At 43.5% G+C, this 15,419-nt stretch overlaps 1 protein-coding gene across 1 annotated transcript in view; it reads left to right on the forward strand.

Annotated features, from left to right (window-relative positions):
• Positions 1–15,419, forward strand: part of LOC147632750 (AP-1 complex subunit gamma-2-like) — a 76,243-nt gene that overhangs the window by 47,099 nt on the left and 13,725 nt on the right. Inside the window, exons 8-11 of the mRNA XM_086807599.1 lie at positions 10,346–10,509; positions 10,633–10,687; positions 11,398–11,520; positions 11,610–11,705. Coding sequence (XP_086663725.1) covers positions 10,346–10,509; positions 10,633–10,687; positions 11,398–11,520; positions 11,610–11,705 — 438 coding nt within the window. The remainder of the gene's footprint in view (positions 1–10,345; positions 10,510–10,632; positions 10,688–11,397; positions 11,521–11,609; positions 11,706–15,419) is intronic.

Genomic DNA, 15,419 nt, shown 5'->3' on the forward strand with positions numbered 1-15,419 from the left:
GAAGCCCTTGTGCAGGCGGCGCTGAGGAGTACGAGGTGGAGTAGGCGGTGTTGATGTTCTTGGTGGCGGCTGTTGTAGATCTGGCACAACAGCATCAAAGTGATCACATCCAGCGGCAAGGCAACTCGAACCAATAGCATGGCGACCACAACCAGGCAGGGCTTTGAGTGGGCAGTGGGCAGCTATTGGTGGGCAGCAAACTGACTAGTGGGGAGCTGTTGGTGGGCTCTGATACCAATGTTGGCTGATGTGAGGGAGCTCTGCAAGAGAACATGCACAAAGACACATAGAGTCGAGCTCAGAGAGAAACGTGTGAGTTAGACGTGCTAGAAAAATGTTCTTGATAATAATGAAAGTACAAATTACTAAGTACTAAATACTCTAATGCTCAAGGCCCAACACACAAGGGTGTGTTCCCATGGGGAAAAAACCTTTGTCTAGCCAGAGAAAACAGTGCACGTGGGTAGAGGTGTTCACACCAGGACTTCCTAGAGGCCCCTACTTCAACAATTGGTATCTGAGCACCGAGCTCTACTCATCCGGGGACTCACATCTGTAGCATCATTTTGGCGGAGTAGCTCGTTGTTCCTGTCGTGGGCACGTACAACTAGTGGGGCTCATTTTCCTTCAGAAGCTTTGATCTTAGGTCTCTAAGGAGGCCCCAAAGGAGCCCCCTTTGGCTCCTTACCTAGGAGCCACACCCTTTGGGTGAGCCGGGTGCAGCTAGGCCATAGCCGACGCCAACCACAAGCTAGCGCCGCTCTCTACGCAGCTTGCTCCACCAAGTAAATTACGCAAAACAGCTTGTCCAACAGCCAATTAGAGAAGCCCCTTCTCAATTTTTCGATTTGGTAAGCTTTGCCACCGCCGACCAAACAGAGGCGGCTCAGCCCAATTCCGCCACCATCCGCCCGCGTTGGGCGGTGGCGCCACTCCAGAGCCAGAAATTTTAACCTATTTTGTTTTGGAAATTTTTTTACATCATTGGATTCCTCCTCTTTCCAAGTCTTCCAAGCCAAAGAACGCCGGAATTGGAGTTCGTTTGCCCCTCCAAATCTGCAAATTTTCAGCTTGTACCAAAAGAGAGCTGAACTGAGCATGGGACTGCGTGCAGCTTTCTAGTCACTCATCGGTTTTATCAACATGGAAATACGTCAATTGAGCTTGCAAAAATTTCAAAAAGTAATCTCTGTCCATACTCCTTTCAATACTTTTACAGGTCTTCAGAGAGCTACTTGCAGTGTTTCACATTGCGATCAGTAGCATACATACTTGTGGCATCTTGGGGGTCTTGCATCACTTGCATTCAGTTGTGTACAGAGAGTACACTTGCAAACAGTATGGCTAGTAATGATGTGTTTGTGGAATGCTTGCTGCTGCCAAAGACAAGCTTGACTACCCATTGTGGTCCTATATGATGAGGCATCCACGGGTGGCCAAAGGGCTTTGGGGAATGCTTACAGGAGAAGAAGAATGCCCAGTGTCTGCAGTGCAGCAGCTTGCTGTTGCTTCTTCTATAGGAGGTATTACAATCACTTCAATCATACAAGCACCGACACCACCTACTGGAGATCAAAGACAATGGGATTCTAGAGATGCATAGGCACATGCCCTCATTGCTCTCTTAGTGAAGAGGAGCATCATACCACACATCCGTTCATGTGTCACTGCCAAGTTAGCGTGGGACACTCTTGCAACATTTTATCAAGTGTGCAATGAGGTCGTGTAGCCTATTTGAAGCAGCAGCTTGACTTGCTAGATATGGATGAGGATGACTTGATGGATGAGTATTTGACAAAGGTGAAAGACCTTCAAGAGCAACTTGCCAACATTGATGAGATCATTCCAGATAGTTCTCTAGTCACTACTATTCTCAATGCTTTATCTAACTCATATTAGGTTTTGCCTCTACCCTCAGGTTGTTGATGAAGGGCAATCCCAACTCATTCTCATTTGATGAGTTGGTGTCTTTACTCTTGCGAGAGGAGCAATCTAGAGTAAACAGGTCTGGAATAAAGCATGGGAATAGAGCCTTTGTGATGCAAGGAAAGGGCAAAGGCAAAGCATTTGTTACCAATGGCAAGAAGCCTATGGGTGGTTTAATTGCCTCTTTTGGTAAAGATGCTGAGAAGAGTGATAGTGAGAAGCCTAAAAAGAAGGGCAAATGTAACTACTGTTGGAAGCCAGGTCAGTACATTAATGAATGCAGGAAGAGACTTGCTAAGGAAAAAGGAGAAGAAAGTCTCCGGATTGTCTATGGCTGATGTATTAGCACCTAGTGCTGAAAAGAAGGAAACATCTAACTATGCTCAAGACGATTGGGTATTCCAGGTCTTGTGTAGCTATGATCATAGTAGCAACGAAACCCGTTCCAAATCATATGAAACCGACTGAAACTTTTACGAAACGCCAATGCATTGTGCCTTATACACCTCAGCAAAATGGTGTATCGGAAAGGAAGAATAGATCTCTCATAGAGATGGCACGATGTATGGTTAAAGGCCAAAGTTTGCCTCACAGGTATTGGATGGAAGTTGTTATGTGTGCAGCATATGTGCTTTATAGGTGTCCAATGATGTATGGTTAAAGGCTAAAGTTTGCCTCACAGGTTTTGGATGGAAGCTGTTATGTGTGCAGCATATGTACTTAACATGTGTCCAACGAAAGCTTGAAGACTATCACTCCTTACGAAAGCCATCTGTGGCTCATTTGCGTGTCTTCAGTTGTTTGGCTTATGCTCTTGTGCTTGAGAAACACTGTACCAAGTTGGATGACGAGGACAGTGAAATGTATTTTTGTGGGGAGTAAATGGTACCGTCTCTACCATCCTGCTTCTCAATGGATTATGGTTAGTTGAGAGGTGGTCTTTGTGGAAAATTCATCTCAGCCCTTGCTTGAATGTAGAAAACAGCTATTTGTTGGCTCACAGGATCTATTTGATGCTCTTCTCCCCTTGTATGGGACACACATACTAGGTGTTGGGCATTTGGACACAGCCTATGGCTGGAAATCAGCCCATATTTGCTGAAAATCAGCCCCCAGTTGCTGAAAAGCAGCAACCAGCTATGCCAGATGTTGCACCCGTTGATCATACAGACATTGATGATACAGTGGAAAAAGAGAGGACAGCAATTCAGCAAGCAAAATCGGTGCCTCGCTGGCTGTTGCAAATCTTGCAAGACAACAATGTAGTGGCTCCTTTGGCAGGGTGAACACGTGCCATACATTTGGGCATTTTGTGGATCATGCCCTCATTGCCTCTAAATAACAAGGAAGCTGTTGCCTTTGAGGAAGCACACAAGAATCATCATTGGATGCACGCCATGAAGCAAGAATATGATTCCACCTTGAAGAATGTATGGGCATTTTGTGGATCATGCCCTCATTGCCTCTACTTGCAATGACAAGGAACCTGTTTCCTTTGAGGAAGCACATGAGAATCATCATTGGATGCACGTCATGAAGCAAGAATATGATTCCACCTTGAAGAATGGCACTTGGGATTTAGTTGGCTTGCCTTTTGGCAAGAAAGCTATTGGTATGAAGTGGGTCTCCAAGATGAAAAGAAAGTTTGATGGTAGTATTAAGCGCTACAAAGCCAGACTTGTGGCAAAGGGTTATGCACAGCAGAAAGGCATAGATTATGATGAGATCTTTGCACCCACATCTCGTATGACCACCATTAGGTGTGTCATTGCTATGGCAGCACATCATGGTTGGATAGTGAATCAGTTGGACATCAAAACCGCCTTCTCGAATAGTGACTTCCATGAGGAGGTTTATGTATCTCAGCCTCATGGTTTTTCTCAGAAGGCAGGAAAACAAAGTGTGCACGCTATGGAAAGCTTTGTATGGCCTTAAGTAGGCTCTCAGAGCATGGTATGAGAAGATACATGCATACTTGGTTGCACATGGATTTTGTAATAGTTCCACAGAGAGCACCCTCTATGTCAGGAAAACGAAAGAGGATTTGTTGGTTATCGTTTTATACGTTTGTGACATGCTACTCGTAGGCTTGATGTTGAGAAAATTTCAGCCTTTAAGGCTGAATTATAGGCTTCTTTTGAGATGTCGATTTGGGTCTGTTGCATTACTATTTGAGCATTTAGTTCTCACAGCGTGATGATGGGATTGTCTTGATGCAATCAAAGTATTTACAGAGACTTCTCCAAAGGTTTAGTCTTGAGGATTGTAAGCCTTTGGCTACACTAGCATAGCATCCTCCTCATTCATGGAGAAATGTCTAGCTGCCTTTTCAAGTATGCAACTCTAGTCTCATTTCGTGTTTGATACATGGCTTTCAATGCTCCTTTGTTCTTGAGTAGGAGTTGGTGCTAGTGCAGGCTCTTGTTCTATGCCAGCTTACCGGCCGAGAAACATTCTTGGGAGGAGTGACTGGCTGTACGGTGGGTGGACAAGCATCGTCACCACACACCAAGCCCCATAAGCCCTTGACAACGAAGAGATTCGTAATCATAAAGCTCCACAAGGAGTAATTGTTCCCGTTAAGCTTATCTTCCTATGCCACAACTTCAAATACATCTCCTGCTTGTTGGGTCATAATGCATACAAGTAATCATTGAAGGCATCAAGTAACCAAGTAAGGCAAACTGTGTCCTGCAATGCAAAATCCCCAAATGTGCAACCAATGCACTCAAGGCAAACCCAATTGATGCAGACTGCCTTCTTTTTGTACAAGAGTCGATTGCATCCAATGCCTGGAGAGATAAAATTAACTGTAGAAATTAAAATTGTTACCCAGAACGGGTATAAAGCTCCAAAAAAAGCACGAAAATCGATGATTCTGCAACTATCAAAGTTGATTGTGCAGCCAATTTGTGGAAAATTCTTCAATTTTTCGAAAACCCCCAAAGGTCCCGGACTCTTGTTGCCTTACTTTTGAAAGAAACCTTCAATTTTGATAAAAGCCCCAAATTTTTGATGAAAACCCCAAATTTCACAAAAATCCCCAATCTGCAGGCACTCAAATTGATGCTGCAGCAGGGACACAATTGTATGTGTGACCACTGTTTGGTACAAGTAGAGTACATATCAGGTACAATCGGGTACACAAGTATAGTCTGGTACAGCTGGTACATTTGGATGCATGTGTAGTCCGGTACAATGGGTACAATGAGCAAGCCAGCAGTTATGGCCACATACAGATGTATGGTCTGTGTACGGAGTAGCGCACGTGTGCATGCACAGGTATGGGCTTGCACGTGTGTTGGGTATTTCGGAGTCTCTGTGTGTGTATCCATCATCCACGTATACCCTTGCTTATGTTTGTGTGTGAACATCCCTTATAACTTATATGAGCAAATGAGTATGTGTGTGTGAACAACCTCTTATTGCTGTTTTGTGTGTGAGTGTGATAAGTAGTGATGTCATTGGCCTAGCCAAGTGTCACTACCTCCTTCCATGTGATGTTTGCTCTCTTATCTTCAGTTATAGTCACATCTCTCTCCCTATTGCACGCACTATGGAGATCTTCTATCATCCTTAACTTAGCTTAGGTCTGTGTAACCCTAAAGGTCTTCAATGTGTGTACGGAAATATTTGGGCTAAGAAGGCAAGCTGAACCTTGGGCTCTAATACTACTGTAGGTTTAGGGTTAAATTTAGAGCAAGCAATGAAGCATAGAAAGTCGAGTCACGTTGCTCAAGTGCAGAGAGGGTGAAGCACACAAATTTCCATGAGTTGCATTAGTTGATAAGAAAGCAAGTACACACCTTTTTTACAAAGGATAATGAGGGGTCCAACCTCAATAGTGCCATGTGTCACACTTACTCTCCTGTCACCACACCCCTAAAGTGTACAAACATGAAAATGAAATCTATTATCTCGCACCTTAGGGGGGGAACCAACTGATCGTATCCTCCTACCATCATGACAACAATTATCACTTTATTTTATATTTCTTTTTTTTTTCTTTTTTTTTTGGGGGAAACAATGCTGTCGAGTGAGCACCTAGTGGGGGTTTGAACTGAGGACCTCCTGGTCCCAAGACAAACACTTCACCACTTGAGCTACCACCTCATTGGCGAGCTAATTCTAGGTGCAACCATTTAAAGACTCAGGAAATGAAACGTAGTCATGGTTTTGTTTAAATCACTTTAAACAAAACCATGACTACGTTTCATTTCCTGAGTCTTTAAATGGTTGCACCTAGAAATACATACATGACTCAGGAAATGAAACGTAGTCATGGTTTTGTTTAAAGTGATTTAAACAAAACCATGACTACGTTTCATTTCCTCAGTCTTTAAATGGTTGCACCTATAAATACATAAGCTCGCCAATGAGGTGGTAGCTCAAGTGGTGAAGTGTTTGTCTTGGGACAGGGAGGTCCTCAGTTCAAACCCCCACTAGGTGCTCACTCGACAGCATTGTCTACGGGCAGAAAAAAGCGCCTATGAGCAGTGAAAAAACAGTAACTATGGGAGGATCTTGGGCCTAAGGCCAGTGCGCTCATTCTATGAAACAACACAACTAGGCGTGCATGTGTCTTATCACTATCCATTTAAAGAGAAAAATCCCTTCCCCCCCCCGCCCCCCGCCCCCCCCACACACACACACACACGCACACAGCACAAAGCTATCTCCACACAGCAGCTTCTTGATTTTCTTCAAGCTAGTGCTTCTTAACCCCAAGAAAAACTCTCTTACCCACCAATCAACTTGCACTTGGAATGGTAACTAGTTAGGGTGTAGGTTATATATACATCTCCCACAAACAACACTTGATCACCCAGGTGAATAGAGTATGTAACCCTTCTTGCATTCACCCATGGATCCACCACATGATATGATCCCAAAGGCATCTGTCTGTGCAAAACCCCCTAACAAACTATTAACACATTTATCACTACCCATGTGCATAAGGTACCAGGCATAAGCAGCTACAACGAGCTACAAATATGGGCTACAAGTGTCTTAGTGTCAAAGATGCCTCAACTATGTCATTACTTCCAGCAAGCTTGGTGATCTGATGAGCACGGATGCATGCAAGATACTGGGAGAGTTACGAAGAGCTAATCTTTGGATACAGAACTTGGACTTGAAGGCTGCCATAGCTTGAACTTGAACTAGAACTTGTGTAGCCATATCTTGTAGACCTGATGCCTGATGTGAATCATATGGTTCAATGATGAGTTGTATGTCTTCTTTCACACTTACTCATTTGAGTTCTTATGCCCATTGGTTTTCTAACAAGGGCTATCTTGTTGGGAGTTTACTGGGGGTATATTGCCAAAGTCTTAACGGTGCCACTGAAGTCCTTTTTTGATGTGGTACAAAGTAAAGAGGGCCTAGTGCTCAGAAATTGATGCCAACGATTTGTCTAGTGTGACTGCATAGCTGGATTGCTTGAATTCATGTTACAAATTGTATCTTCTTGATCTGTGGGTCTGTCTTGCTAGTGTATGCCTCGGACATGAAAATGAAAGTACGCCAATTGGAATGTGACAGAGCCTCTAGAATTTCTTGGCACATCAAATAGCATAGAATGTGTTAACTTTTCAAATACTTAAGCGGTATCGTTGCCATGTAACCAGCATGGGACAGGCCAGTCAGCTGGGGGTTGGGAAGATGCCATTCCAGTGTGAAAAAGAGCTGGTCCTGAACAGCCAGTAGCCAGGCAAGCAGCTTAGTTGGCGAGATTGGGCGGCCCTTAGCCCTATACATAGGGATGCTGCCTTGGGTTCTCAAACTTTGTGGGCAGCAGTAAGTGGCAGCTAAAGCTGTGTGTATCATTGTAGGGCTTCCAATAAGGATGTTGCAGTATGCTGTTTAGCCTGCTGTAGTCAATCCAGACTCATAATTGTTTCACAGATCTTGCATCCTGGTGAAGAGCTGTCCATTCTCCTATTTTCAACAATTTGACATCTTGCAGTGCTTTTGAGTGAGGTTATGAATGTTTTGCATTATATCTCAGCTCCTCCCATTCGAAAAGCCTCACAGTTGGTGATGGAGCTTAGGTCTGCTCAGGATACACTCAAAGAACTATATGAACTATGACGTAGTAGGGTCTTCTTGACCCTATTTGCTGTCATCAACTGTAGCATGATTCCCGATACACTGTGACCCCGATGGTTTCAACATGATAGGGTTGGCAGAGGACAGACTCGGAGGTGGCATGGCTACAGTTTCAGGCACAGAGTACTCGGCTTGGGAGGAGTTGATTCTGGATTTGAGGGGACAAGACCCTTGGCATTTACTGGAGTTCGGACGTAGCCCTGGGAGTCTGTGCGTCTCTTGGTGCCACTGAGTGAAGTATGCATGAGCATTGCATAACACTATGGGGTTTTGCAAATAGACATGGTCCACCAAGGCAACATAGTCAAACTCCACCTGCATGTAGTTATTCCCTACGAAGAATTAGATATCAGAGATACATCCTTGCTCGCTAATCAAAGTGGCTTGTAGGAGATCTTTAATCAAGCCCTTGGCTGGTCGGCTACTACCAACGAGCTAAGACAGGAGGAGTACAGGCCCTAACCTATCCAGATTAGACCGGTTTTATGTAGATGAGTGGGCTTGTGGATGTGGTGGCATGATTGGTATTCTAGCAGGCACTACTTCCGATCATGCACCCGTCATTCTATCCCTAAGCAGGCCCCTTATTAATAAGGTCTAATTGACTAAGGTTACAATCAACATACACCTAGGTGCCCTAATGGTCACTTACATTGGCCCAAAATTTCACCCTTTACAAAAGTCACCAAGAATAATTTGTTTCTAATTTTTATCTTGCTAATGTACCATGCGTAGCTTGAACTCAAGATTTATCAGCAGAACTCTTGGTAATGGCCTGCTAAAGAATTTTTCTAGCTCTTTACCCAGTAAAAATTTTATTGTCTAATATTTACTACACAATTTCCATCTAAAATTTATAAAATATCTATTATTATCTGTCTAAGTCTCAGAATCAAAAAGCAATATTATATCTCTTTATAATGCCTTGCTGTTACAGCTGCTTGGCTGTTTGTGAAACAAGAAGAAAGCATTTTCTTGCGAGAAGGGGTCTAGTTTTCTGTCTTAGACTGAGCTTTAGCCCTAGGCTTTCAGTTTGCTGAATTTGTTTTTATTACTAGCGCTTCTATGAAACGAGATGACACTTTTTTCGATTTCACTTTGTTTTATCAGAACATGTAGTTGGGTTCACAAGGAAAGTAGATAAGTGATCAAGTACATCTGATCAAAGGTTAGCTAGCTGTGTCACACCTGTCCTCTACACAACGAACTGTAAGTTATGAAAGACAAATTTTCAAAATGCTCAAGTTTTTCGGGTGCAAGTATGACCCAAAGCTGACCAGCATATGTTTAGGCATTGACGATGATCATCCTCTTAGTCAAGCTAAGTCTGCCAGCACCATAGCCTATATAAGGCAAGGCTGGGGACAACAGCAAGCATCTCTCATGCCCTAAAGTGTTGCATACTGTTCTCAGTCCTATGGGCTAGCCAAGGAGAGTGAAACACAGTCAGAAGAAGGTCAAGAGCAAGAGCAGCAGCACCTTCAGCCGTGTTGAAGGTAAACACAAGGCTCCATATCTCCAACAGGCGGCCAGCAAAGGGAAAAATCTGCAGAGCAACAGTCCCAGGCAGCCTTCAGTCCATTAATTCAAGCATCCAGGGTGTTTGTCTGTATGAAAACCCTAAATTCAGGTCAGTTATCTTGAGCTGAAATTGTACAAGCTACAAGTCAAGCTGCAGAGCAAAAGGTTCATAGAAAGCCACAGCATCTCCCTCTTGAAAGTTGAAGCATGATACATATATAGCGTTGCTCCAGTAGCTGAACCTGGATCAGTGCTCCATCTTGTTAACAGCATCTCGTTTGTCAAATGGAATCGTCAGAGGGGTCTTCCTTTCCTCTTGTGTTTGATCACCACCGCCTCTGCCTTCAGCTCCAATTAGGAGAGGAGGAATTCAACTGCCTGGCCACTATTCCCTTGTATATGCACATTACATCTGTAATGCTGCCCCATAAACACATGCTTGTAAGGCGACTTGAAGTCATCAATTAAGCAACTTATGAGACAGCTTCTTTGGAACCCTGATGTGTACCCGCCCCCGCCCCCCCCCGCCCCCCCCCCCCCCCCCCCCCCCCCCCCCCCCCCGTGGCAGAAAATTACCTTGCCGGCCTTTTTATTTCGAACCGTCATTTCAAGTAGTGGAAAGGTGAAAGTATGTGTGTTGGTCTTAAAGGTATAAAACTGTCAGCTCAATGTGCCTGAGGGTGGCCGACTATTATCAAGGTTGAGGTCAGAACTCGCTTTTCTCTCTAGGTGGCTTATTATTATTATTATTATTATTATTATTATTGTTTGCTTGTTTTGTGAGCAGGACACTGATATATCAATCCGTAAAAGAGCGTTAGAGCTAGTCTATGCCTTGGTCAACAAAAGTAATGTGAAAGCATTAACAAAGGAACTCCTGGAATATCTGAAGACAAGTGACTCTGATTTCAAGAGTGTTCTGACTGCTAAGATCTGTTCTATCGTGGACAAGTAAGTTGTCAAATGCTAAACAACTTTCATAACCTCATGTTTCATTGAGGTTTGCAACTCTTACTGGGGCCTTTTTATTTTTCCAATTTGGTTACAGATATGTTAATTTTTGGCATTTTGTAGGTTTTCCCCTGACAAAATTTGGTATATAGACCAGATGATCAAAGTGATGGCGGAGGTATGCTCCTGGTCTCTTTATTTCAAGTGTAGACTTGCAAAAGCAAGGTAACTGATGAGTTGGCACATGCAGTGAAAGCATCCTTTTAATTCATATTTTAAGCAAGGATGGGTATTCTTTCACTCTTCTTCTTCTTCTTTTTTTTTGGGGGGGGGGGGGGGGGTGGGGTGGGGTTAACTTATGATGTAGTGGGGGCTGATGCTTCTCTCAAGTTTCATGTTCCTTGTATTCCATGATGAGATTTCCATGGACAGTTTTGTATCACTCCAATGAGATAGATAGTAGTGATTTGTTTTCCGTTCCATGATGAGATATGCCATGGACATTATTGTATCACTTTGGTCTCATATGCCCATTGGATCTTTAGGAGACGCTTAATATATCTTTCTTTCAGTTTTCCATGGCTCAGTATATCCATGGTACCATTGTATTACTTTTGGTCTCATAGGCCCTTGGGGTCTTCCGTAGACGTTAATGTAACTTTCTTTCTTTCTTTCTTTCTCTCTCTCCCCCTCCCCCTCCAGCGCCCCCCCTTTCTTCTTCTTGAATGACTGTATTTTCTTGACTAAGAAACTAATTGTTCCATAGGCTATAGCTTTGGCCATTGCTTCTCTTTTGAGGCTAGCAGAAATTGCAGTTTTTCATTAGGTGTTTTGTGTATATAAAATGTAATGTTGACATAAAATGATCAAATGCGTGTTCTTTTGCAGGCAGGAAGCTATGTAACAGATGCAGTTACTAATGCTTTGGTGGTGGTTATTAGCAATGCTATTGACTTGCAGGGTTACACTGTGAGATCTCTTTATTGTGCTTTTCAAGATTGGAATGGACAGGTGAGACTCTTGAAACATTGTGGCTATCAAGTCCTCAAAGTATTTGGGATCATGATCTCATTGCCTTGGACCTTGATAAACACAATCAGGAAAGCTTTGCACAAGTAACAGTTTGGTGCATTGGAGAATTTGGTGAGATGCTTGTCAACCATGTTGGTGAACTGGAAGCAGAGGAGCCAATTACGGTTAGTTCTGTTCAACTGAAAAATCGGTTCATGTGTCCTTCTCTTGAAGGGTTACGAGTAAGGCCAATGATAACATTTTATGTGTGCGCGTGCATGCGTGTGCGAGCGTGCTTGTGTGTGTGTGGTGTGCAGGCACCCGCCTGTCTCTACAGAGAGGAAGCGGCAGGTTGAGGAGAGCCTTAAGAGAAACACTTAGGAAGATAGGCAAATTCGAAGTGATGGGTGTTTATCAAGGATGTGATGTTGCAGGGGAGAGTGGTAATGGGTAGGGTAAATTGGAACGGTGTTCTTTTGATGACAGCTAAAAGTCAGTAAGGATCTCTGAGCTACTACATTTCTCCGCCTTGTCCTTCATTCCTTCTATGATGCCTATCCTTCTATTGTCTTTTCTCCTATCTATTCCTAACACTGACACCAAGCATGTGCATAATCTATTAGGAGATTTGATGCACCAGTTACTAAAGCAAGGAAAGTAGCAATCAAAGCTTAAGAGTTAACACAGCGATCGGTATAGAATTAGCAAACCAGGTAATGAGCTGGCTCAGCTATGACAGTTATGCCAATGGTAAACTGCTTCAACTGACAGGTGGACGCATTCTATACAGTGGAAGAAGATTGAGGATATATTTTTTGAGAAAAAACATGGGGGATAAGATTAATTTAAGGGGTAGAATAGGAGGCTAGTATCCATTTTGGACAGTTTAGCTAGGAAGTCTTCTTTGATCTACCTGCAATAAGATATGCCTTGGAGCATCTTTGTATTTTGGCTAATGGAAAGCCTGCACACTGTGTATGCCTTGTGTGACTGACTCCCTGAAGAAGGATACACCTACTGGAGTCATCATACTTGAGCAAGCTCACCAATTGAGGAGGTGGCAGCATTGCTCTCAAAGAGCACATCAATACACCATTTGATGTGAGGGAGGGATTGCAATAACCTTGGACCAAAACTTTGCTCCCTTGTAATTCAGCATTCGCAAAAGAGGAATTCCTTTTTTGTGGGAACTTGGAGAGATTGTGGTAGTGGACTGGGTGCTTTTAGGGCTATTTTCTTCTGCTGGTGTTTCTCTTGTGTGTGTGTTGGACTGGTGCGAGAATGGTGATGTGAAAACAGAAGTAGAAGGGCTTAAGGTAAGATAGCCTTGAGACATTCTAGAGTCTGAAAGCTGACTAGAGTGAAGCATTAGGGAGTGTTGGGGATGGTAAGCTTGTTGAATGTAACTCACTTGTGATTGAGGAATACATGTCACACACTGGGTGGCTCTCTGTAGAGGATGCCAGGCTTCAGAGCAGATGCAACATCATTTGTTTTGGGAGCCCTCCAGGAGGTCAGGCTACATGGGACTATGGTCCATCCATGTGCTATGGATGTGAAGGCATGAAATGGAATTTGAAGGGCCATGCAGAGGACTTATTGGATTGATTAACACTAGATCTATCTTAATGGACATATTGTAGGTTCCCAGGGTGGTGTAGCCTTCATTAACTTTCTTTATAAATTGTTCGATGACCTCAAGGCGGTGTGAAATTTGAATGTTCTTTGGCCTGGGCCGAGAAGGTGCTCATTATTATTGTTGCCGAGGTGTGTTGCACTTTCATCCTACTTATTGAGGTAGACTCGCTTAATCAACTTTCTTTATAAATTGGTTAGTGGCCTTAAGGTTGTTGACATTTTTAGAGTTAGGTTTAGCACCCAATTGAGAGCTAAGCTTGTAAGGTCTCCAACCTAAAAAGGGGAATCCTTAAGATAGTCTACTAAGCCTTTAAAAGAATTTCGTAGTCATTGACACCTCAACCGTGTAGAGATACGAGGATACGATTACTAAGCTAAGACCTAGCTCTAACTCGCAAGGGGAGCGTGGTCTCCTAAATAGTTCTAAAAATCGAATCACCCATAGAGTGATCGATCTATCCTGGGCAACTTTTATCCTTGATTTCTAGAAGCAATGTCTTTTCCTCCATGTATGTGAGGCACGGCCGCTGACTTAGTTCTCTAGAATAGAATTGCCCAGGGACTTATTTACCTAGTGTAGTGCGATTGATTAGATTTGTTGAAAAGCTACTTGACTAATCAAGTCCATCTATCCATAGGATGGTGCCGTTAGGGCGATCCACCCTCCCACTTTCCATCCAACTCACCTATCATTTTTGTTTTCTGATTAATCCTATCACACTCTGACATATATAGACAAGTTCATTAATTAGGGATCTTACACGATGTTCATTAAAACAACCACTTAACTTAAAACAGTGATACAATAATACTAGAAAACAAAGCACTTATAATAAACATAATAATTACAAAGGTTCAAATCCAACTACAGTTAGATCCAGCCTCTTTTATTCGATGTGATGTTTTTTTCTGTCGATAATCTAGAATTCGGCCTTTCAGTCTCCATAGACTAGGCAATCCCTACGGGACCATACACCTCGTCGTTGGTAGTCGGCGAGAACACAAGCCAGCCTATCACTCTCTTAGGTTCCGTCGCTTGATTCTCCCACCCTTGAGAGGGATGTCTACGCGCTAGGGTGGGCTTATTTACCGCACTAGCCTGGCCCATAAAACTAGGCAACAGACTGGTGAGTTATAACTTCCTAATGGTAGGAGGGATACCTTGGGCCGATTCCGGTTCTCGTTAACATCGCTGCCCGGCTACACAAGCACAGGAATGGGGTTATACCTGTACTTTAATTTAAGCAAGATTGCAATATAATAGTTTAACCTAATCTCATAAGATACGAGAAACTACATTATCTTCTTGAGAAAATAATAATTCTATCAGAAATTTGATATTTTTAAAATAAGAAAAAATATAGTGTTCTTTATCTTTCTTAATTAGTGTTAACATCAAGGATTAATTCAAAAATCTCTTTGTAAATGATTTTTGAGCTAACCTGGCCACTTCCTCTTCGAGGGATTTCCAAGGGAAGAGTTGGGGCCGTGTTTAGAGCATTCTCTTGTGTCGTTGTCGTGCACGCTTCTCAAGGTAGCATTTGGCATCTTCAAGGAGGAGCCATATTGTCCACTCTCTCGTAGCTCGCGAAATCGCAAACTCAACGCTCCAGATGGATTGTAATTTGGAGTCCGTTTGCTCACTTTATGAGCAAAAGACTCACCCGTGAAAACCACCTTTTAGAGTAAAAGTGTACTTGCTTAAGTCTCTTTATGGGGGGGGGGGAGGTACAAAAAGTAGAGTGTCTCCTTAAGTTGAGATCAAGGGCTGGTTGGAAACTGAACCAGAGGGCTGGGGAAAGGAGAAGGGTTCTCTCCTTAAGTCTATTCACATTGGGAGGGGGGAGAGAGAGAGAGAGCAGTGTAGGACACCCCCTCCACAAGACAAGAGGGTTGGCTGCGAGAGCTTGGTTGGAGAGGGCTGCTAGACAAAGCTTGGCTGCAGAGAGCTGTTGGAGAGAGTCTCCACGTAGAGAGGCAGTTGTCGGGCATAGAGGGGGGTGCTGGGACTGGGGGGGTCTATATAGGGTCTGGTACGGGGTACAAGTACGGGTAAGAGGTCAAATCCGGAGATCTCTCCGTGAGGGAAATCTGCAAAACAGCCCTGAAAAGCAAGACAAAGCAACGAACCCTAACGCTAGAAAGCAAAGAGGAAGAAACATATCTGGGTGCAGGCATACTCGCCACCCAACCATGACAGCCGTGGGCAAGCCCACAAGACTTGGCTGTCCCCACCGAGCCATGAGCTAGAGCGTCATGCT

The sequence above is a fragment of the Cibotium barometz genome, chromosome 13 (genome assembly GCF_041138505.1).
Source record: "Cibotium barometz isolate CiBa-2024 chromosome 13, ASM4113850v1, whole genome shotgun sequence".
Classification (NCBI taxonomy): Eukaryota; Viridiplantae; Streptophyta; class Polypodiopsida; order Cyatheales; family Cibotiaceae; genus Cibotium; species Cibotium barometz.